We start from the raw sequence: 24,395 nt of genomic DNA, 5'->3' as shown, positions 1-24,395 counted from the left end.
GATGTTAGTGCCACACATAATTGAGGAAATTATGCGTGCACATCAGTAGCTAGCGTAATCATGTCTTTGTTGGTAGTGATGTACAAATTCACACAATAGGACATAACAATTGTCTTAGTATCACGCGCATTTTGTGCGGGTACCACTAGTAGGCAGTAATGGCACATGATTTTGCTGTGCTCATGGTCTGCCACAGGTAAAAATCATGTGCCAATACTGCCTATACTAATTCCATTGTTATGTCAGTATCGATGGTCCAATATACTGAGCAGGCCCGTACCAAGGGTGGTTCAGTCGAACCCCCTATTTTAAACTGGAAATTTTATTTTTCCTGTAAAATGATCTTTTCAACCCCAATCTGTGTTCTAAACGGCATGTGGTATTAACCCATAGCACTTCAAGGTTATCTGTGTAAATAGAAACTACTTTAATGATGCATGAATACAGACAGTAGTTTTCTCTCTATCGCTAAGGCTTCTATTATTCTACTTACAGTATATATATCTTAATGAGGCCATCCATGACCATACTGCACTGAGAGCTACTATATATTTCAATTAATTCCAATCATAATTTGTTAAATATTTTCTAATAAGAGCCTGGAATAGCAATGATGAACACCAGACTGGATGGACACTGTGACTGATAGACTGTTAACTATAAGCCTGGCTTGTTGCATTCAATGATATGAATTCTAAAGTGTCAAGTGCGAGGGGTAGCCAACGTCTTGGGACTTTCGTACACTATCTGAGATATCTAATTAGAAATCCATTAAATATTTAGAAATCCTAAATCCAGAACTACATACAAAATCGTTTTCATCCGTTCATGAATTCAATTATGGCCACCGCTGTATACAACGATTCAAATCAACAGTGCAAAGTATACCTGTGTCTCTTCTGAAGTGTCTGATCAACTCTCAGCTACTCTCTAAGGTGTTTCTCCACAAGTATTTGAGGTAAAATGTCACGATAATAATCGAAACTAGAATTATATTGTATTTACAAATACTTAAATATTGGGACTCTCGTACACCATGTTGGATTTTGTTTGGACAATGGTGAAATGTAAGGCTTAGCTTATACATGTAGCTCAAATGAATGACCCCGAGCAGTCTTAGAAATGATGGAGTGTACATGCACTACAACCATATTGTATTCTCTTGTTTGCATTAGTGTGCGATGGGCTCATGTTGAGAGGAATTTGTGTCAACACAATGATGTATGAGTTTATATTTTATTTTTTTATTAAGGGTTTACAGCACAAGTGTTGAAGGTCTGTAGGACACCTGGTCCTACAGTCTCTTGAAAGTTTTTACAGAAAGTGTGTTTGAAAAGGTGGAGAAAGGAGAAAAAATCCATGACTGGACCTGGGCAGCCTCAAACCTGCAGCCATCTGATTAACACTCGAACGCTTACAGGAGTCTGCCAGGCAGTTAGGATGTTTTCTCCTTGTCAATTTCATGTATATGTATCCAAGGAACTCTAGAGAGTGACTTATTATCTCAAAGTACCCCATGTGGAACCAAATGGATATTAGTTTATTTATTAAGGTTTTACAGCACAAGCTCTGAAGGTCTGTAGGACACCTGCCTCTTGAAAGTTGTTACAGAAAGTGTGTTTGAAAAGGTGGAGAAAGGAGAAAAAATCCATGACTGGACCTGGGCAGCCTCGAACCTGCAGCCATCCGATTGACGCTCGAACGCTAAAGAGTACATGCATTTCTGCATTTAAGCAATTTGAGGCTATTCTCAGGACATTGAATATTGAACCTTTCTCAGTGTCTGGGATCACCTACTCAGGGGTGTATCTAGACCAATTGTGATGCCCGGGCAAACCACTAACCTTGCAAGCAACTAAGTGAGCAACCTGTGGGATGTTCATACGTACACTCATAAAAATTTGTTTTTAGTGCACAGCATGGCTAGCTATTCTGTATAGCTGCTAACTCTATCTGTATGGTGCATGAACATAAGCATTTATACAGCCTATCTAGCTAATCGCTACTGCATGATTGCTACTTAATCGATTGTGGGATGTATATGTAGTAGTAGTAGTAGTAATCACGTGCAGCGCCACAACACACTTAAGAGATCTTGTGTGATAAGTCCTCCATTGAAGATGTGACTCACTAAACATGACAATTCATCCACTGACTGGCTCTGCTTCAGTGAACTCAGGTCTACAAAAAATGGCGGCAAAACTGGCAAAAATCCTGGTGATCTCCCACCACTGTGACTAATACAATTATGTTTTAATAATAGCTCACATCACATATCACACTCCACTCCTAAATTGTACAACACTGACTCCACACCTCACTCCACACTGTTCCCCTTGTGACACGTTGCATCTAAATAAATTCGGGCGCTATTAGAGGACTCTGTTTAGAGCATTATCACGGACCTCGCACCATCAAACAATAATCAGACAATATCCAACTAACAGCAACTGTGAACACTCACACGTCACGTGGAGAACACATGACGCCATTTTCTGATTTTAACTGAACGCGCAGCGCTAATTAGTTTCATATCGCGCACCCCTTTTTAGAGAGGGTGCAAGTGTTGATGGCAGGAAGAACCCGAGGCAGAAGCTATTGGCAAATACCGTAGAATTAATGGTAACGGGGGTGGGGGAGGATTTATGTGCTAAACGCGATATTTTGAGCGGCTGCGTGACCCAACCATTTTCTGATGCCTGGGCAAAGTGAAGTGATCCCCGGGCAAATGCCTACGCCACTGCACCTACTGCTTCAATTTAGAACCCCCCTTTTGAAATTCCTGCATACGGGCCTGCTGAGTCAAAAAGGGCTGCAGAACAAGTTACTGTAGACCTTCAGTGCTGGTCACTGTAAAGCTCTAATAACAAAGGAAGAAAATCCATCCCTCCTGGAGGAGACTGCTTGACTAGACATTGGGTGGCCTGCAGTTTGAATCCTGGCCCATTTTCTGTTTCACATTATCAACTGGTTTAATATTGGTTTAAAGTCTCCCATACCTGCTTATTAGGTTAGGTAATTCAAGGGCTGCAACACAAGTTGCTGTACTCCTTCAATGCTGGTCACTGTAAAGCTAATAACAATTACAAAAACAACAACAACCACAGGTCAATAAATAATTTATGGGACCAGTGGTCCATTTTGTCTCAGTCTACATATTATTTTGATTTATATACTAGCAATAGTGACGTAAATATGGAGTTAGCAGCTATAGGCATTGTACGTATATTGGAACTTATGGACACCACACACACACACACACACACACACACACACACACACACACACACACACACACACACACACACACACACACACACATGCACGTATGCACACACGCACGCACGCACGCACACACACACACACACACACACACACACACACACACACACACACACACACCCTAAATCACATGTATTATTCTCCCTCAGGATATGGAGACATCTTGTGGAGTTGACTACTACTAAACAGTCAACAGTTATTATAACAACTCATTATATTGAGGAAGCCAAGATGGCACATAATGTAAGGAAATGTGGTTTCACCTCCAGTCTACTAGAATAAACACTAAATACAGCTATCAGTGCCTAAAGCTGTGCAAGCAAAATTTACGCCAATCACTCATCTATTGATTAGCTATCACTGTGTGGGTGTATAAGTTTCTGATGCTGAAAAATTAATATGCTCAATTTTGGGGAAGCTTTTTTCATGTGGGTAATAATATCACAGGTAGTAGTAATAGGAGTGTAGGGTGGGATTAATATAGGAGCGTAAAATGGAGTGAGTGGAATCCAGATATCCAATTCCTGTTCTCCATGGACCCTCCTTCCATTTCAATCACTTCCAAATGAAGGAGAACACAACTCAAGGCACACTATTCAGTGCACACTATTCCAACAAAGCCATAGCCGTAGGATGGAACAAAACCCCCACTCATGGCTTTCACAAGGTTTAGTAAAGGAACCAAACTCACCAGTTCTGGAGAAAAGAAGATAGTGTATTAGGCCAACAATCCATTTGTTGTAAAAGCTTTCGTTTGATTTTGTGTGCATGGAAGCCACATTATAGTATCTCAGAGGTTGCAACTTCCCACAAAGACTATTGACCAGAAACCATACAATCTCACAATACCTTCATAACACCTTAGCAGGCCCAAAATGCATTCAGTATGAAAACGCTTCCAATAGGTTGCTACAAAATAATTTTATTATTTAGCAAATTTTCAGCTGATTGACTAACTAAATGCCAGACAAGTGTAACTCAATAACAGCTAAGGCTGTGGGCTTGATTTTTTCACTGTTCAACATAGCTTCTCAGGTTGACAGGTGTTTTTTTGCAGTATACATTGTTCAGATCATGGACTTATATTTTTCCTCCTTCATCTCTCGTTTATCTTCGATGACAGTGCAAGGTGTCAACTCATGGTAGCTAGCGCATGATGGCTTCCCTAAGTTGTAACAGTAATCATCCGTATTTTCCGTAGTGAATGGGTTGATTGCAGAGGCACATTCTTCATTTGTAACGCTTAAGTATGGTCCATTCTTTCTTTTGATGCAGTGTACAATGGTTCACCAGCCATAATTAATCATGTTACAAAAAAGTAAACAAACAAATATAAGGAAAGATTAGGATATAAAGTAGTGAAACAAGGGAGGTCACGTTTATATACCTGCAGATACTACTGTACTAGTGGACATTTAATCCATAATTCAGTCTATAGCTACACCCATGACTGAATTAGGGATTGTATGTCCACTGGTATATATTTGAAGGCTGAGGTGACCTCTTTTGTTTCACTATTATTTTTAATGGCTATGATCCATAATTGAAATTAAAGTTCCTAATTTTTACCTTCTACTTGTCACTATTCAGTATTAGACTATACGTATGTCACTATTCAGTATTAGACATATATACGTATGTAAGACAAAATTGTAATTTACAATTCTGTGTGGGTATGGTTGTCATAGAAATTTATTTACTATTTTTGATGCATGAGCTTACTGCAGTTACTTGACATAATATACTTACAGTACACACACACACACACACACACACACACACACACACACACACACACACACACACACACACACACACACACACATACACACACACACACACACACACACACACACACACACACACACACACACACACACACTGCAGCTGGTATGCTGCAAGTTCATATCCATGGTTAACACTTCTGACTGTCATGGTGACTGATCCAAAGGGGATTCCACTCAGAGACATGGTGATGACTATACAGTCTATAATATAGTCTAGTTTATAGTTTGAGGTAAAAATTACTGTACAACATTTCACAGTTCAATCTTACCATTCTAGACCTACACAAAAAAAACTTTGAAGTTTTCAACAAAATAGTTTGAAATGTTATAACAATTATTTTTAGGTAATTTTTGTAGTAGCTAATTAATTTTATTAAGTTTGGTTTTTACAAAGAATAATAACTCTTTAGTAATAAAATGGTTTTGATTTATGATACATACTTGATTGCTTTTTGACTGTTCTATAAGAGTAGTGTTTTTTTATTTAAGAATTCTCAGATTTCTGGAAACCAGTAAAACTAAACTTGATCTAAACACATAGTTTTAAAAGCACTTTGATAAATTAAAAGATGAATGCTGATTTGTCAAATTTGCCAACTTTTGTTTCATCCAAACTTCTTGTTGTACAGCATGATATGCTGGTACAGCCTAATACCCCGTTCGCACTACCTTCTAACTCGGGTAGAGCACGGCATGGCTTGAAACAAATTGCAGTGTGAATCAATTGAGCCGTGCCGAACCGGGTCCAGCATGGCATGACAAGGAGAGGTGGGCTGGTACGGGTTGGCCCAGGATCAGTGTGAACGCATTCTGAGAAAACTGCTCTTCATAATGGCTACGACGTACCATAGTTCTGGTAGACTTTGTGACAATTACGCTCGAATGATGCATTAGTGAAAGGAGAGCCCACTAGCTTACACATGGCAGCTATAACATTGTACGACTTATTTCAGCTGATTTTACGCTTTCTTGCTACAATTCTAGTGCCTTTTTATTAAGCCCCTAAATAATCAAAAGCTTTTGCATTGTTTTAGCTTAATTATTATTTGGCGCTTGCACTATCGAGCATGTGTCAGATGTAGTAGTGTGAACAAGTGCCAACCCGAGTTCAATAACCCGAGTTGAAACCAGTCTGGCTAACCAGGGATAGTGTGAAGAGTACCCATAAATAAATTAGGGGTATGTAAGGCAGGCCAGGTGTATAGGGTTAAATTATATATTCATAAAACATGAAATTGTAGAGGTAAGGTTCATCAAAATGTTGGAGAAAGCTATTCAAAAATGTTGAAAAGTTCTCAAAGTATCAATGGACAACGATGACTAATCACAAAATTTAACAAAGGAAGCTCCTTAAAATGTATTTTTTATTGCCTAACATTACTTGCTGCCTGTCACGCTGATTTTAAACCCTCCATTTGTCAGGTTGGATTTATGAGGGACGGAATATTACTGGCTCAGTCATCACCTGAAAATCTGATGAGAGCCTACAATACTACAGTAAGTGTTTGTACAGTGTATAATAGGCCTGTGTCAAATATGCCAGTGTAATAAAAAACATAATAGACTAGAGTGCTATGCCAGCATAATGCTAGCATAGATATTTCAAACTATGGAGCTTAATTCCTTGAAAATAGATCGATATGCTCTAATAAAGCAGTCAGTGGAAAATGCAAACTGAACCAGAGCACTCAAGTAGTTGAACAAAGTAATAATAAAACAAAACAGACTACAGGGTACAACAACTAGTAAACTACATATCTACTTACTCTACATACTACTGCTACAATTACAGGCTGGGGAATACAACTAAGGGAAAAGGAGATTGTCATCAATATCAATGTCCTGAAGTGCCCAATACCTCAAAATCATTCTGGCATTGTTCAACCATAATGCAACAGAAAGTTAAGTTTAGGAGCACTCAAATGCATTAGATCAATGCTCTCTAATAGAACAGTCACTTTGTAGTGAAATACTCTAATAGAGCATTCACTGATTAAAATGTTCCAAGATTATTATAAGAAATATTGTTGACCTAGGAGCATAATGCAAGCATAATGGGGGACACTGAAGAGCATAATAGGCAAAAATTTGGGGGAATTCCTGAAAGCATTTTTGGCAAAAATTTGAACATATTTGATCAGGCCTAAGTGTATATGTGTCTTTGTGGTATGTGCCGTGTGTTATAAATTAATCACATTAGAGATAACAACATATGCTTGGGCTTGATATCATGACAACCAGCTTAATCCATGACTGAAGAACTTATGAGCTGTTAAAGTTTGCTTGTATTTAGTTTAGCACATATTTCAGAAGGCTAGTTATAGACTACGTCAATGGCATGGAGAGTGAAATGTTTAGACACCAGTTGTCATTAATTCTGTCGGTTTAATAACTGAAAGCCAAATGATTAAGTAGCTAGTTGGCCATGCAAGGTGTGTATAAACTGTATTTTTGAGCTTTTCGTGGAGTTACTATAGTTTCTTTAAATGAGAAGTCATTAATCCATTTACATACTGGCTGAATGCAGTAGAAATCCTGGATCCCAGGCTGTGTGACTCCTCAGGCACTTGCCTGATAAAATATATATATATTGTTGCAGAAAATAGATATATACTCCAACTTTGTTAATTTACAGTCCTTAGAGGCTGTGTTCTTGAAGCTGGCATATGATTCATCTAAGAGAGGAGACAAAGATGTTGACAATGTTCCAGATCAGAAGGAGTATTCTCTCTCTGAGGTACTTGCTAGCACAAACTATAACTGTAAGATTATCTGTGTTGAGTATAGCAAACTGGTTCAAGTGATAAGACTGACAGGAAGTGCAAAATATTAAATTGTAAGTAGTTTAGTGTGTTGTGTTTTATAACTGCTACAATATTGATAAGATGATATTTTGGACCTCAACCAGTTCTATACTGAAATTTGATTAGTTGAAATTGTGATCTATAAATCCCATAGTGCCACAATCATGTTCTATAAAGACCACACTCCGAGGTGATACAAAACACAACAATTACACACCTGTGCATATCACAACTAGTTTACCACAAAATTAATTCACTTTATTCAATACACTTGTATGCAAAACATCTTTTTGAGTACAATATTCATTACGGCCTTACACACTGCAGGTTTCCACTTAACACGATTAGAATTAACAATGCCTATATAATCTTCAGCTTTTGATATACTCAAAATCACCTGGGAAATGTCTACTCTTGTATATGAAAGTCTGGTGATTGGGTCCATGCATTTATATTGTGCACAACTCAGTTATATTGCAACGATTCCAAGTTGTACATGGGGAAATATCTGCAATTTCAAAGTTACAGTATTCTAGTAGCTGCAAGTTGGTCTGAAATGTAACTGGATTGTTACAAAATTTGCCATGCTTTGGTGTTTGTATGAAAATCCATATAATTATTTGAATGGACTCATGGAATGCTACTTCCTGGAGTGCTGCCTTTTTGGTGCCACTTGATGTGGCAGTAACAGGGTTTTAGGGGTATGCATTTATATCACATAGGCAAACAAACCGTACTATAATAATTCAGTCACATTTCATGTGCACATATGGCTTCATTTGATACAACGTGTACAATAGTTTTGATATGAAGATTGGCACATTTAAGTGGATAGTAACAGCCATACTAAATTAGAAGTCTTTGTAACGGCCTTGTTTCTACTAATTAATGCTGCATTTCTTGTTTACATCAAAGTATATACAACAGTTAGCTGTAGTCTACATTAGTTAGACTTTGAAACATAGGGCTCTGTTGAGTCTCTATACAGAGGGCCTTCCAATGAACCTTATGTTTTGAAGTGTACGTGTAACTATTAGTACCACATTTTCTTAGGTGTGTCTTGGACTAAAACCTTTAAACCTTTTTGTAACTATCCTTAGATATGTGTACTTATAATTGTGAGTGGAATTTGGAAAACTGATGTACTGTAAATCAGTAGTTTTGAGATAAAAGCCATTATAACTTACCAAGAGTGGTGAGTGCATGCAAAATATGAGAGAGAATATCTGACAAGTTGGATGAGTATAGTAGTATCACTAGTGTTCACAAAAGAGGTGGAAGGTGGTGAGTGGTACATGGGGTGGACAACAGATAGTGGTGGAGGACCATGATTGCTGTCCAGACATGAGGTTAAACAGAATGCTAGTGGTGCTAATTCTAAGTGACTTTGGGCTAGTTGTATATGGTGACTGGGCTAGTTGTAAATGTCAGACCGAATTAGACCAAGATCCAATCTTGATGAGATAGCTAAAAAATATCCCTTTTGTGATCCACTAATGTATGCATTGTGGTCTGTATTAGTGGTCACTTGTCTAACTTCGTATAGCGTGTATATGAAGTTAGACAAGTGACCAACTTCTTAACTTCAGCTTTCATGTAGCAGTTGCTGTCTCATAATGAACAGTTAGTGAACTATTCAGCCAATAACAAAGCACAATTGGCACCATCTCAATAAACTCACAATTATCACACTTAATGAATACTCAACCTGGTTTATTGCTTAAAAATATTCAATGGCCATTAGTAACGTTTTTAACAAGCTCACCTTGTTATTTCTGTACTGATAATTGCAAAATATTATAGTTCAAGCATATTTATTTATTTATGACAGTCAAAGCCACTAAAATGCTGCTGTGATAGCAGTTTTTCTAATATTCCTGGGGATAGCATATCAGTCCACAACCTCCCTTAGTTGGAACATACTACTCAAGAACACTGGCGAGAACTAGCTTCTACTCTCTCCATCACACACACACACACACACACACACACACACACACACACACACACACACACACACACACACACACACACACACACACACACACACACACACACACACACTACACACACACACACACACGCACACACCAAGCTTATATCCACTTTGAAGTTAAAGTTGCCTGTTGAGCACAATAACACATATGCAAACTTCATTTAGTCACACCTCCTATTCTTAAGCTTGGGCTAGTTGTAAAAAATACATTTTAAGATACTGAAATCAACATAGAAAAACATTGGTTAACTGTTACAGGCCATCGACCAGTGCACCACTATTCCCCCAGGTCCTTACCATAATCAGAAATCACCATTCAAACTTGACACATCACCTAGTATGGTACGCAGTGTAGCTATCTATACTACTGGTCTTAGTTTGCCTGATAAATTATTCAGTCACTGTTGTACATGTTTAGCATTAATATGCTTGGGCATAACAAAGATCATAGATGATGAGTTATCGTAATACCAAGAATAATACCATATAAGCAGAAAAATTGATAAGGAATTAAATTAGGCAGTTGGAAAATTTTCAACTTTAAACTGCCAAATATCTGGCTATAGCTAGCTGAAGAGATTGAAAACACAGAAAAATCTAAGAGAAGGCCTGTACACCTACGCAGCCTGATGAAGATTTAGCCAACATTGGAAGATAGCTGGCCACTGAGCATGGTCCCCAGCAAAACATTTCTCTGAACCTTTCTGATTTTTCTTATTGACCAGCTGCAAGGCATTCTCCTACCAAGTGACTATCCTACTAATGTATTGTACAAGGTGTTCTATGTAGCCATTTTGCATAGTTTGCAGATATGCTCTGCCTGTTGCACAGCCCTACACAAGGAGTATGATACGTGAAGTACTTACTTCAACTATTGGAGGTGTGGCGCAAAAATTACGGATTATGTGTTACATGTTAGGCAACATGAAGCTGGTATGGTGTGAGTACCGCAAATCAACACCTTGCACTGTTGGTAAAAGAAATGGGACACAGGAGGATGAAGGTACTGCATGCATTACACATACTGTGGTGCACCACAAGACCCTGTTGGACTGAAGCGACAACATTAGTTGAGGACAATCATGATAAAATTAATGCTGTTTAAACACCAGGTCCAGTTCCACACAAATAATTATCTGCCAATGCAAACACTTGCTCCAATAGTATGTGTACATTTTCTGTCCAACGGAAGTAATTACTGAATAAGGCTTTAAAACCAGTTATAGGCTGACTTTAAGGTTTGCTTTTATATGCCACATTTCTTCTATCTATACAGTCACAATGATGATTATGGAAATAGTTATTATTGTATTGCATTCATTATTTAACCGTCGTTAATATTATTATCTTTACAATACTCTATTAGAGTATGCATTTTTAAGAACTTAAAATAAAATGCAGATAGAATGTTTAAGAGTTTTTATTGGCACATCTATGCATTAATTTTTGCTATTAAGTATTAAGACTCTCATTTAACTAGCTATCTGTAGGGTAACAATTAAGTGAAGAGAACAGTTGTGGTAGCAGTAGCTCAATGGCTTAAGGATATTTGAGTGTTACGTCAGTTTGAACTCTGGCAAAAATTTTCATCTACTTTTTACTCTGAGGTGACTGTTCTATTAGATTATCTCTGCCCCATGATTTTATACTTCCTTGGCTTTTGTTTTTAAACTCAGTGGCTTATTCTTCTGCTTTCTTTCAAACTATCAAAAGGCACTGTTATGATTAATGGTTAACTATGTCACACCAATTTGCAAGGCGTTCCCATAGCTTTACCCTGTAGCAATACCAAAAGTTAAATGCACAATAAACTGTAATACTATGAGTAGTGCATAAATGAATGCTAGAATTAAGGATTCAATTGTTTGAATAAAAACTGTGAATAATTTAATACAAAGTTTGTAAAGACCATATGTTGTTGTGAGGATGTACATAGCTACTTACTTATTGAAATACAGTTGTTACAGACAGTAAAGGGAGCGTAGACAATAGCAAATTTATCATGTAAACAACTTCACACCTCTGACTTCACCTGTAGACATCAAGCTGTTAAATAAGTGTAAACAATAGTGGAGTACAAGTTTCACTCATATGAACAACTTGACACGTGGTGTGGCATGTCCAGTAATAAATAAATAAATAGAATACTGTTTTATATTGCCCAGGTTGGCTGTTCTATACCTGAAATTGAACTGCGGTCACATGACTGAACCATTCTATATGGAGAATTGTTTTATTCATTCATGTACTATATTTAAAGCACTGTCATATGTGTAAAAGAAAATACAGCACAAAGGGCCATGTGAAAAGACTAATACAGCAAGAGGCATGCAAAGCTGACTGGTCATTTAGTCTCAAAACACCCTGGCCTGGAGTGCTGTATTTTTGTACACACAAGCATAGTTAGTGCTTAAAGTGATTTATGTTGTACTTCCTGAGTCATATCTTGTTAGGAGCATTTATTTCCAGTACTTATTCTGGTAGGATTAGTTTGGATACTTTCAGTAATATAATAGGGTTGTGTTCCTTTGTATTGTATCTCCCTGTATCTGCCCAACTATCAGCATAACTGTACTGTATGAGCAGATAGAGCACTTTGTGAAGGATACAGCACTTTAATCCTCCCACATAAAATACTATTACATTAATTTGTGTCATCAGATAATATCTTTCTATTTTTTACAGTTCATAAATTCCGTGTCCCAACCACAACTAACATTTTAGCGATGTCCATAAAATCCTTTTGGAAAATGTGCAAGAGTTTCCTGTGAGTGAGGATGGCTCCTTGTATTGTTGTAGTACATGTATCATTGTGTCTTGATGTAGGCACATTATTTTGCTGGTCCTTCTACCAGCTGTTCAGATAACATTTTATTGTGCTACAGTTGGGAATGATGTCAAAGATGTGAAGTTGTTGTTCACCAATAATGACACTAGTAAGATTTATCCTCTTCTATCATCTAGGGCTGCACTGATTCTAGTATTGGTATTGGGCAGATACTGCTGTTTTATGAAGTATCAGATTGACCATTATATAGCCGTGGATACCACTGCACATGCAAGAATAAAACAGCATCCATTTGTGCTTGTTTATTTTGGGTACTTGAAAGTATCAATTATAATAGCTCCCTTATTTGATTACTGCTTAAATATAAATTTCCTCACATTTGTTAGTTTACTTTATTACATGACTAGTGAACTAACGTGGTATACCACATCAAAGGAAAGAATGGCACCAATCACACTTATTATAAAATCAAATAAGCAACTCCATTACTGCAATGTGCATAGTCATTCTGTTTCGTTTTCAGCTTTGCTCCAACCAATATACAATGAAGAACAGTATGAGAAGCACCTCTGCAATCAATCCAGTCACCACAGAAATTATGACTAAACACATGCCTATCAATTATTGAGGAGTGAAGTGGCTATTCTGGTTTGTTCTCAGGTATATTCTACCCATTACACAGCATTACAAATGAATAACAGTGAAGCATACAGTTATATGCAGAAATTACGGATAATTCTCAAAACAGTCAGCTGCATTGACACCACTGCACATTTCCATGAATCAATACCTATTATAAGCAGTAGGAAAATAGGACTACGGTAAGGCCAAAGTCCCCAGTCACAAATCTTGCAGCTCTTCATCACACAGTTAATGTACAAATGCTAAGGATGGTATGCTAAGGATGGTTTTCATATTATGTACATTAAATGCCTCACATGTAACTTGGTTTCAATGTTTTATCATTAAGGATCAACTCCTGAGCAAGCCACCTTGGAGAACAGAACACAGAAACTAAGAAATTTTTAAAATTCAGTAGAAATTAATTGGAAGAGTTTGGGGGTCAACTCATTGTGAAGATATTTATGAGCTTGGTTATGCCTAATCAATACTGCAAAAAAGTGTTATAAAGAAATGAGGCTGCCTGGTTTGTGGGTGATAATTTTGGGAAAGAAAGCCCAAACCTCCATGATCCTTGCTATCAAGAGTTTATAATATATATTTAGACTCTATTTAGGTTGTTTTGGGTGGGTAATAAATCTCATATACTCCACCTTGTTTTCTAATATACTCCACGCCTTCAGGCACAATATAGCATATGCTCAAAATCTAGGTTTATCCAATTGCTACGCATTGTTCACTTGCAGTGATTTAACGAGCGCTGTTATTTTGTCACGTGAGGACGCATAGTTGCCATGGCGCTAGTATTATCTCAAGAAAACCAGCCGCTTTCGCCGAGCCTACAGCAGAAACAGCCATGGATGAGGTAAGTAATCTGAGTGTAATGTGAAATAGAGTCTAAAGCAGTTATACGGGCACAATGTGGAGTCTATGAAATTTATAAACCCTCAGGCCCTTAGTAGTGCCCTCGCTTCGCTTGTGCGCTACAGCCCGGGCCTTCAGGTTTATAAATTTCATAGACTCCACATTGTGCCCGTATAACTATTGTTTAGGCTCTATGTAGGCTATTTTGGATGGGTAATAAATCTCATATACTCCATCTTGTTTTCTAATATACTCCATGCCTTCAGGCACAATATAACATATGCTCAAAATCTAGGTTTGTCCAATCGCTATGCGTTGTTCACGTGCAGTGATTTAACGAGCGTGATTATTTTGTCACGTGAGGACGCATAGTTGCCATGATACTAGTATTATTGCAAGGAGAACCAGCCGCTTTTGTCGAGCCTACAGCAGAAACAGCCGTGATGAGGTAAGCAATCTGAATGTAATGTGAAATAGCGTCTAAAGCAGTTATACGGGCACAATGTAGAGTCTATAAAATTTATAAACCCTCAGGCCCTTAGTAGCACCCTCGCTTCGCTCGTGCGCTACAGCCCGGGCCTTCGGGTTTATAAATTTTATAGACTCCACATTGTGTCTGTATAACTATTATATATATATGTATTTAGGATGTTCCAACACACCCCGCCCCCCTTTAATGTAACTCTTTAAGTATAAGTAACGTAATTTTTATAAAAGTAATGTAGTACGGTAAGTAAATTTTTGTTTTTTAATGGCTGGTAGCCCTGAGCTAGCGGGCCATCAGTACTGTACCCTAAAGATTTCATTGATTGTACATCTGTTATTCTATACCTGCATGCAGTACTGTAAAGTTATAATCAAATCAAATCAAAAAGGAGAGTATCCAATGCTGTATTGCCCTTTCAAAATGCACTGCACAGTAACGTTATGCAATAGTCATCATCATCAAAGGTGTTAACTTGCTTCAAGAGCTTTAAGGGCCTTGAAGTGCTTGCAGGTCTTCGCCTTAAGTCTTTCATGGCTAAGCCATGTGTTGGAGTTTACTGAAATTATACTAAAATATTCGGATATTTTGCACAATGTTGCACAATTATTATGCAGTGTGTTTTGAAGGGGCAATACAGGCATTGGATACTCTCCTAAATATATATATTATAAACTCTTGCTACTATACAGTACTACCATACTGTATAATACAATTAAGGGTTGTCTTTAATATTAGCTTGTCCTACATCCATCAGCTGAGGTGTTTAAAATGGTAAAGTTGTGGTGAAGGATATAAAACCAGCACTGTGCATTAACAATTTGCAGCAGTGTACCTGTGTTACTCACCACCTGACTTGATGTATGTATATATGTATGTATTGTGTGGTATGGTATAGGTACTATAGGATAATAACAACCTGTTTACTTATATATAAACCACTGTCACATCTACAGGTCTATATGAGGGTGTTTCATTTAGTCACTATTACTTGAGATCCTTGAGTAGAGATATTTTCGACTTGGTATAAAATAACTATTAAAACAGAATTTTAAAATTTCCTTCACAGGAAAATGTTTCTTTTTATCAAAATGGTTTAGAGGAGATAAGAGATGGGGATGCTTGGGGTACTCTGGGGCTTCAAGCAAATTACACATTAGCAGTAGTGGATCGGTAAGTGATCACATGAAAGTGTAGTTTGTGATGTTACCAGTTGTGGACAGGTATCAACACACTTGTACTGATATATTGGGCAGACATAACCAGACAAGTGTTAATCTTATTGATCGGGCCACCATTGGATTAGGAATAGACACTACCAGTTGAGCATGATAATGGTTTAGTAATGTTTTTATAAAATACTTTTCAGATCGATTTCTCACTCAACAATCTTATCAAGAACTCTATGATGTTGCTAATGTTAGTGTTTTTTTTGTAAATGTGTCTACTTATTATAGGCTGGAGACAATACCATTTATCTGTGCAAGAGTACATAAAGTCTTGGTTTTGTAACACAAGAGCACCCTACCATAGTGTTCTCCAACTTGTTGCTCAGATAACTATTAGTCTTGGTCTCTTGTATTAGTTTAGCACGCAACTACAGTTATAAAAATTTACTTATTTTAAATTTTGTTTCATGAAATGAAGTCTTATCCAATGTCTATCCCTATACTATTCACACACAGGAGAAACTGATTGATAATATCAGTCTGATACTTACAAACAGTACTGCTCTGTACTCTCTAAATGTTGACCTGAATGTGAGGAAATGTGTTATATGTTACTTGTAATAATGTTATACACAGGTCACTGAGATTGTCTATGGCAATTCTGACTTCACATTCAAAGATTTTTTTGCACCTGGTTCAGCTGTGATGTAATATATTAATTGTCTGTGATGTGTTAATGACACTGCTCCATATATTAGAGATGCTGCCATAGTTGTTACATATGACATTGCATGATAGAAAGTTCCTTGACAATTCAGCATAATATTATGTCGGGACATAATATTATGTCGGGACATAGAAATTGCATGCAACTTGGCTGTGATCTATAGTATTAACGAATAATGTTGGCAAAGAAAGATCGCATATTATATTTCCTTACCTTAATAATAATTGAAGCTTTTGATAATACATGTATTACAACATTTATATACCACAAAATAATTAATGATGTCATTTAAAATTTCTTTAATGTCATTAATACAATAAGGGGGTATGCAGCCATGACAGTAATACAAAGTACACACTTAAAGTACACACTTAAAGTACACACTTAAAGTACACACTTAAAACAAGTGCAGTCACTATAGTGATCTATGTAACAGGTATAATCCATTATGTAATCCTTCTAATAATAATATCATTATTATTAATATGTATGGCCGGGTTTGTGAAAAGGTTACCTATTCACATACAAAATGTGACCCTTTTTAAATTTACAACCTCATAACTTCTTTGTCATTGCATATGATCGTCTGAAATTTTTCTACCAGTATCTGCATGGCTGTATTCTAGTACAAAGAGCACTTAATCAGTATGAGGAGTCAACTGTTGTAACTAGGGCTAAAACAAACCATTCAAATAGTTTGTTATTCATTCTATATCAAGTATTCAAATGCAGTTTGAGCAGATTCAATATTCTATAGACATACACTCACAATGGTAAAACAATAGAGTTTAAAACTTTATGAAATTTTTACATAATTTCAGTATTTGTGAGCTCAATGCATACATTTAGAATATTCAAATGCTTGTTCCTTTTAAAATTATTTATTTCATTAGCATTTAGAATATTTGTTTTAGTCCTAGTTGTAACATTATGTTTGGTAGTATTTAAAATGTGTGAAAAGGCACCTTTTAGCCAATCTGGTTACATGTGGTAAAATCTCTTTGCTCTATAAATGATGGCAGTTTGTGGGACCACATTTGATAAAATTGATCAATTGGCAAATGTAACATTTAAGGAAAAAAAGCTCTAGGCTATGCCAGACCTAAATTACAGGGCTAAACTGATTACCCAACAGTAGAAATTGTTGAGAAGTGAAGTAGCTACTTTGGCCATGCTCATTACACAGCTTTATATGTGGAGAGTAATAAGCAAAGTATGTCAGAAATTAATTGACTATCTTCAACTGTGACTACAGAATATATACACATTATTGAAAATTCTCCTTTTGGTTATTAAATACAAGTATAAGAAAAAATTTGGAATTTTAAACTAGTGTAGGGATCAACTAAAATACAATGCTCCAATAAAAATACTGAAACAAGCTTGAGTTAGTATATTATGACAGCAAATTACTGTAACCCCAAAAAGAAGTGAATATCCCTACTGTGCTGTGGAGTTTCTGTAATTGAAATGTACAGTAGGGATATTCACTTCTTTTTGTGTTACAGTAATTTGCTGTCATAATATACTAACTCAAGCTTGTTTCAGTGCTTTAAATATATACATATATCGGTGCATTATATTCTAGTTAATCCCTACTCTAGTTTATAGTTCCAATTTTTTTCTTATACTTGTTTCTGTTAGTTTTATAGAACTGGTGATCAATCTACATAACTAGTTTGTTTCATAAAGATGAATTGATGTACGTAGCTATGGGAAGTCAATCAAAGTAGACGCCATCAAATTTTTTTGCCAAACATAAACTGTTATTTTGCACATAGATCTGTCCACTGATATTCTACAACAATTGATCAATTTATACATCTTATGGTTTAAGACAAGTGTGCAGGGAAATAAATAAGGAACCTAGATGCAGAAGCTTTAATTAGCTGGAGCCCTGGCAAGGTAAACACACACACAAAAAAAGAAATGAAACACACACATACATCAATTATTAGTTAAATTAATTGGTTTAACAGATCTGAAAGATCTGACAGATCCCACAGTTCTGAGGAGCGAACGCTGAAAGTTCTGTATGAGCAATACTGGTAGTTTGATCAAACAATGGTTTAAAGGCTCTGGATGGTAACATGCATACACAAGATACATTGGTCAGCATTGCAGGGGTAAAGTGCCCTACTATGTAAGTAACCAATCTCAATTGTAACAAGCTGGGCATACAGGCCAGTACATCAGTGTTCATAGAATGAAATACCTTAGTACAAAGAACTTACACAGCAAAGCAGTGCAAAACTGTGCCAGCTAGTCAGCACGTCCCTGTTCTACTTTGCTAAGATCAAGTTCTTATCCACCCGTCGTCTGGAACAGTCAGTTGAACTCAAACACATGAGACTAATCAGCATGTGTAATTACTTGTCCTAATTTCTTTTTTTACTTTTTTTTTCATTGGATGTAATCAGCATTGTGCTGCCTTTCAATTATCATAATCATAATCACATGCCTATTCTACTTTGCTAAGAACGAGTTCTTATCCATTCGTCGTCTGGAACAGTCAGGTGAACTCAAATACACAAGAAACAAACAATTAACAATGTTTATAAAATGAAATACTGACCTTAGTACAACTTACACGGGCAGCAAAGCAGTGCGTTAATGAAAAATGCAAGCGATTAAACTGTGCCAATTAATCAGCACGTGCCTGTTCTACTTTGCTAAAAATGGTGCTTATCTACACCAGTCGTCTGGAACAATCAGTTGGACTCTAACACATGAGAAACAAATGTGAGCGGCCAGCACAGAAAATCGAGCAGCGCATACTAAATAAATTATTAGCAGGAAGTCACTAGTGTGCTATTGTGAATAAATGCATTGTCAGAGAAAAGAACTGGGGACAAAGGAAAGTCCATGATGCGTGTATTTTACTTACTGCGGTTGGTGAAAAGGCACATTTCAGGATGAAGCAACATTGAACAGTGAAAAAATCAAGCCCATAACTACATCCATTGTCGAGTTATACTTGGCAGAATAAAATTCCATAAAACATTTTGGAAGGGTTTAGGGTAGACATTTTTGGGCTTAGCTGTGCCTAACCAATACCGCCAAGTTGTTATGAAGGGAATTGAGGCTGGTTTCAGTTAGGGTGATATTTTTGGCTGAAAAAGCCCAGTTCTGCATGATCCCTACTATACTGTACTACCATACTGTATGATAAAAAACCATAAAATGTTGAAAAGTGAGGTTTTAGACATTAGCTATAAATTTTTGAGGCTTTTATTATATATAGAAAAGTTGTGTTTATTGCTTACATATGTAAGTATTTTTGTACTTGTGATTTTTGTAGAGTTCTTTTTGGAAGAGCCATGTTGTTGTCAGCTGCTTCAGTGATACAGGAGAGAAAAGAAGGCATGTTAGATCGTACTTATGTGGCAGGTCAGGATAACATACACACAGCTACTGTAAGACTTACCTGTATTCTAGTGTGTGAAAAGGTGATTTTTTTTAATGTTTAGTAAAATACACAAAGTGTACAGTTATTAATCATAATAAACTATTAAACCTCTGTTGGTGAGTCTTTCAAAACAGTTCTTCATCTTTGACGGTTCCTTGTAGCAAAATTTCTGCTGTGATCAATTTACCACTGCTAGCTACTTGCCAATTGCGATGGAATTGATCTAATGTATGAAAATTGCAAGGTTTCTGAAAGCGAAGATGACTGACTGAGTCAACGCCATGTAATCTATGGGATGATCTAAGTGAAACAATTAGCAAAAAGACTGCAGGTTTCCTTGCCCTTTGCCATCAACACCAAGACAGAGGCATTACGATGGGTAGTTAAAGTAGGGAATGTACATCCGCACATTCTTGACGGTTCCTTTTGATTTTTAAAAAGTACTTACACTGTATTAGAACAACTGACTGTTAACTAGTGTGTAATGCTTTCATTTTCTGTGATAATGTATACAAGACTCAAGACTATTTTGCATTGTACCCTTTAGTAACAAAAAATTGGTCTGATTAGGGATAGAAAGTAGAGAAACAAGGGAGGCCACCTACATATGTAGATATGCTAGTGAACATTTAATTCCTAATTCAGTATATACCCATGACTGAATTGGGGATTAAATGTCCACTGTCTGTGAGTTTAGGTTACCCCTGCTATTATGCCTAATCTGACTGAAAATTCCTAATTTTTCTTTCTACTGCATACCACATAAAAGGAAGAATGACACCAGGCATGCTATTAAATTAATTTCGTGTCTGCACCCCTGATTACTGAAAAACGAACTGTCATTACACTTCATTTTCAGCTATGTTCAGTGCATTACACAGCATTACAAATGAAGAACACTGTGTGAAGGATCTCTGTAATCAATCCACTCACAATGGAACTCGGACAATTTTCATTATGTAGGGAAGCCATCATGCTGCACTACCTAAAATTGACACCTTTCGCTGTCAGCAAAGATAAAGGGACACAGAAGGAGACAGGTAAGTCCATGAAGCATGCAGTTGTCAACATCTATCAGTGGAAAAAAATCTAGCTGTAGCCTTAGTGGTTGTCAAGTTACACTTGTCTGAAAGCAGGCAGTCAGACAGACCAGGCAGGCAGGCAGTCAGACAGACCAGGCAGGCAGGCAGGCAGGCGGTCAGACAGACCAGGCAGGCAGGCAGGCAGGCGGTCAGACAGACCAGGCAGGCAGTCAGACAGACCAGGCAGGCAGGCAGGCAGGCAGGCAGTCGGACAGACCAGGCAGACAGGCAGGCAGTCAGACAGACCAGGCAGGCAGTCAGACAGACCAGGCAGGCAGGTAGGCAGGCAGGCAGGCAGGCAGGCAGGCAGGCAGGCAGGCAGGCAGGCAGGCAGGCAGGCAGGCAGGCAGGCAGGCAGGCAGGCAGGCAGGCAGGCAGGCAGGCAGGCAGGCAGGCAGGCAGGCAGGCAGCCCTCTTCTAAATTTTAGTACCAATTTTTTGGAAGTGTGTTGGGCCGCACTGTAGATACTTTTGGGCTTGTTATATCTCACCAATACTGCCAAAGCACCATGAAGGTATTGTGAGGCTGTTTTGGGATGATATTTGTGGCTAGAAAAGTCCAAATCTTCATGATCCTTAATAGTACGTTTGTACTGTTATGATTTTAGTTGATAATTTGTTGAGTGTTCTGTGATTTTATGAAGCTGATTGGTTACCTGAAACTGGTGAACCCCTTAGAACCACTCCTGAAGGTGGTTTTATCAAGGTCATGAATTACACGTTACCAATCTTTGGGACCTACCAATACCAATACATTTTAGGTCATGAAGTCACATGAGCTATGTTTGACATCTACCAAATTGACAAAGTAGTTTTGTAGTAATGAGGTGGCTGCTAAGTGAGGTCCCACCATATGTTATATGTGACTGGATCTACGAAAACCGTTCTTATCGCCCAAGACAGGAAGTTTGATTTTTTCACACAAACACAAAGCTTAATGAATGCACTATCAAGTTTCACTGCCACAGTCGACCAGAGTAAAGTGGTCTGCTTTTGCTGGCTGCTTTTCTAGAGCACAGTGGCGAGCCGTACGAGTGGTCTGGGGTCTTGATTGAACCCTGGCCAACCAGGAGATGGCTGTGTGTGGCTGTACAGCTCTGTGGTGTTGGACAATGACCTGTGCTGTAAATTTCCTTTCATTTTAGCCAGTTCTGAGCCCTGAATGGCCTATAACTTGGCCTAATTCATCCCAGCACGTCTCTTTTCAATTTTTGAACACCATCTTGCCCGCCTTCCAGGACCCCTGCCTCCCACCCTTCTGGAGCTCGCCTGATACAGACAACCTCGGTTTAAAAACTATCTAAAATGGCGGGAAACTTAGCTGTTGACTACTTCTTCAGTGGATGATCAGGAAGGTAAGAAATTGTTGTGAAACGTGTGAAAATTTGGTATGCGTAGCTACCACCATTGGCCAGCTACAACACACAGAATATTTAAAACCGACATTCCTCGATACTTTTAAATGGGCGATAAGACCGGTTTTCCCAGAGACAGTCACATATTTTGTTAATTATTGTTCTTGTTATAGGTGTAACCATTACTGAAGTGATCTTATCAGAACTATTATTGTATAGCCTACTATCTATTGTGGATGTGGTGATTGTTGTTGCTATAGTGTTTGGAATATTTGATGTGAGTTGTAATGGAAAGAGTTTTCAACTTGTCACTAGGAAGTGCATATTACAGGTTGAGCAACATGGAAACATTGCATTGGCATCTTTTATTTTTTGGTTGATATCTTTGTCAGGTGTGTAGTAAAATGTGTGTAGTGTGTGTGTGTGTGTGTGTGTGTGTGTGTGTAGTGTAGTGCTCTGTGTGTCTTTGTGTGTGTGAGTGTGTCTGTGTGTGTAGTGTAGTGCAGTGCGCGCGTGTGTGTGTGTGCGTATGTGTGTGTGTGTGTGTGGGGGGGGGGGGGGGGGGGGGGTTATTGTTGGTTAATTGTTAGTGTGACCACAAGTTTTTGCTTTTGTGTAAGACCATGTGACTCTGATGGGAAGTGTACAGACAGGACAGGAGTGTGTGTGTATTATGTTGTGTTGTGTGTGAGTATGTACATATGTATGCCTGCATTGTGGTCTAATGTTAATGATGTTTGTATCATTTTTCTGTAGGACTAACTGCTGGTAAGGACATATATTTGTACTATCAAAATATCCTATTCTGTGATATGGTATGCCAAAAAGAAGCTAATTGTATTTTATGTCTTGTGAAAATAACCCTTATGCTAAATGCATACATAGATTGGTGGAGCTGTGTTGCCAATACGTATGTGTAACTATATTTGCATGTTGCAAGGAGTAGCATCAACGTGTATGACAGTTGTGTATCATAGTTATGCATGCAAGTATATGTGTGTGTGTGTGTGTGTGTGTGTGTGCGTGTGTGTGTATCACATAGTATGGTGTAGCTGTATATTAGGGATCATGAAACACTTTCTCATGAAAAAGAAAATATTGACCAGAAGCCAGCCTCACAATACCTACATGGCGACTTGCCAGTTTTGGTTAAGTTGAATCAAACCCAAAAGTGTCTTTAAAATGCTTTCGATAAGTTGCTGCAGATTTTGGTAAAAAATATTCAACAGAAGTTTCTATTAACTGACTAACTAACTTTCTGCTTGTCTGATACCTTCAGACAAGCATAACTCAATAACGGCTAAAGCTACGTCTTTTTACTGCTAAATGTCACTTCAGCACAACAGGTGCTTTTATGGCATACCACAGTATGTACAATCTACGTATCATGGACGTATCTTTTTCCTCATTTGTGTCCCATTTCTTCTTGCTGACAGCATTGATTCATGGTAGCTAGCACGTGACGGCTTCCCTACATTTGTAATGGAAATTATTCATATTTTTGTAGTGACTAAATTGATTGCAGAGGTGTTTCTCATAATGTTCTGTATAATACTGTATGTATAATTGGTCAAACCTAGCTGAAAACGAAGTGCAATGGTTAGAAAAATAGGAATTTTAAGTTCAATTAGGGATCATACCATAAAAAGTAGTGAAACAAGGGAGGTCACCTATACCTGAAGATATACCAGTGGACATGTAATCCCTAATTCAGTCATGGGTATAGACTGAATTAGGGATTAAATGTCCACTAGTATATCTGCAGGTGTAGGCGACCTCCCTTGTTTCACTACTTTTTATAGTATGATCTCTAAAATCGAAATCAAATTTCCTAATTTTTCCTTCTACTTGTGATGATTGTATGTGTTACATGTGTGACATACATACATGTAAGCACTTACATACATAAGTACATGCATACATATATAGTACATTAAAAATTATAAATTTAAAAATGAAGTAGGGATCCAAGCGATAAAAAGTAGTGAAACAAGAGATGAACGATGGTAGCTATTACAGCATAGCTT

At 37.6% G+C, this 24,395-nt stretch overlaps 1 protein-coding gene across 5 annotated transcripts in view; it reads left to right on the top strand.

Annotated features, from left to right (window-relative positions):
* The window catches only part of LOC136265621 (ABC transporter G family member 20-like), a 38,295-nt gene that overhangs the window by 6,804 nt on the left and 7,096 nt on the right, over positions 1 to 24,395 (top strand). The window contains exons 5-20 of one of the 5 annotated variants that reach the window (XM_066060516.1): positions 3,432 to 3,525; positions 6,492 to 6,566; positions 7,705 to 7,806; positions 7,857 to 7,905; positions 12,555 to 12,636; positions 12,696 to 12,805; positions 15,583 to 15,650; positions 15,696 to 15,799; positions 15,850 to 15,947; positions 15,996 to 16,045; positions 16,312 to 16,386; positions 16,432 to 16,502; positions 19,824 to 19,912; positions 22,542 to 22,645; positions 22,700 to 22,760; positions 23,125 to 23,136. In XM_066060516.1, coding sequence (XP_065916588.1) covers positions 3,432 to 3,525; positions 6,492 to 6,566; positions 7,705 to 7,806; positions 7,857 to 7,905; positions 12,555 to 12,636; positions 12,696 to 12,805; positions 15,583 to 15,650; positions 15,696 to 15,799; positions 15,850 to 15,947; positions 15,996 to 16,045; positions 16,312 to 16,386; positions 16,432 to 16,502; positions 19,824 to 19,912; positions 22,542 to 22,645; positions 22,700 to 22,760; positions 23,125 to 23,136 — 1,244 coding nt within the window. The remainder of the gene's footprint in view (positions 1 to 3,431; positions 3,526 to 6,491; positions 6,567 to 7,704; positions 7,807 to 7,856; positions 7,906 to 12,554; positions 12,637 to 12,695; positions 12,806 to 15,582; positions 15,651 to 15,695; positions 15,800 to 15,849; positions 15,948 to 15,995; positions 16,046 to 16,311; positions 16,387 to 16,431; positions 16,503 to 19,823; positions 19,913 to 22,541; positions 22,646 to 22,699; positions 22,761 to 23,124; positions 23,137 to 24,395) is intronic. The other 4 variants (XM_066060517.1, XM_066060518.1, XM_066060519.1 and 1 more) reach the window with 4 other exon arrangements.

Source organism: Dysidea avara, chromosome 9, assembly GCF_963678975.1.
Source record: "Dysidea avara chromosome 9, odDysAvar1.4, whole genome shotgun sequence".
NCBI classification, from domain to species: Eukaryota; Metazoa; Porifera; class Demospongiae; order Dictyoceratida; family Dysideidae; genus Dysidea; species Dysidea avara.
Note: the sequence above shows the minus strand (reverse complement) of the source record. Positions and strands in the feature narration are given on the sequence as shown.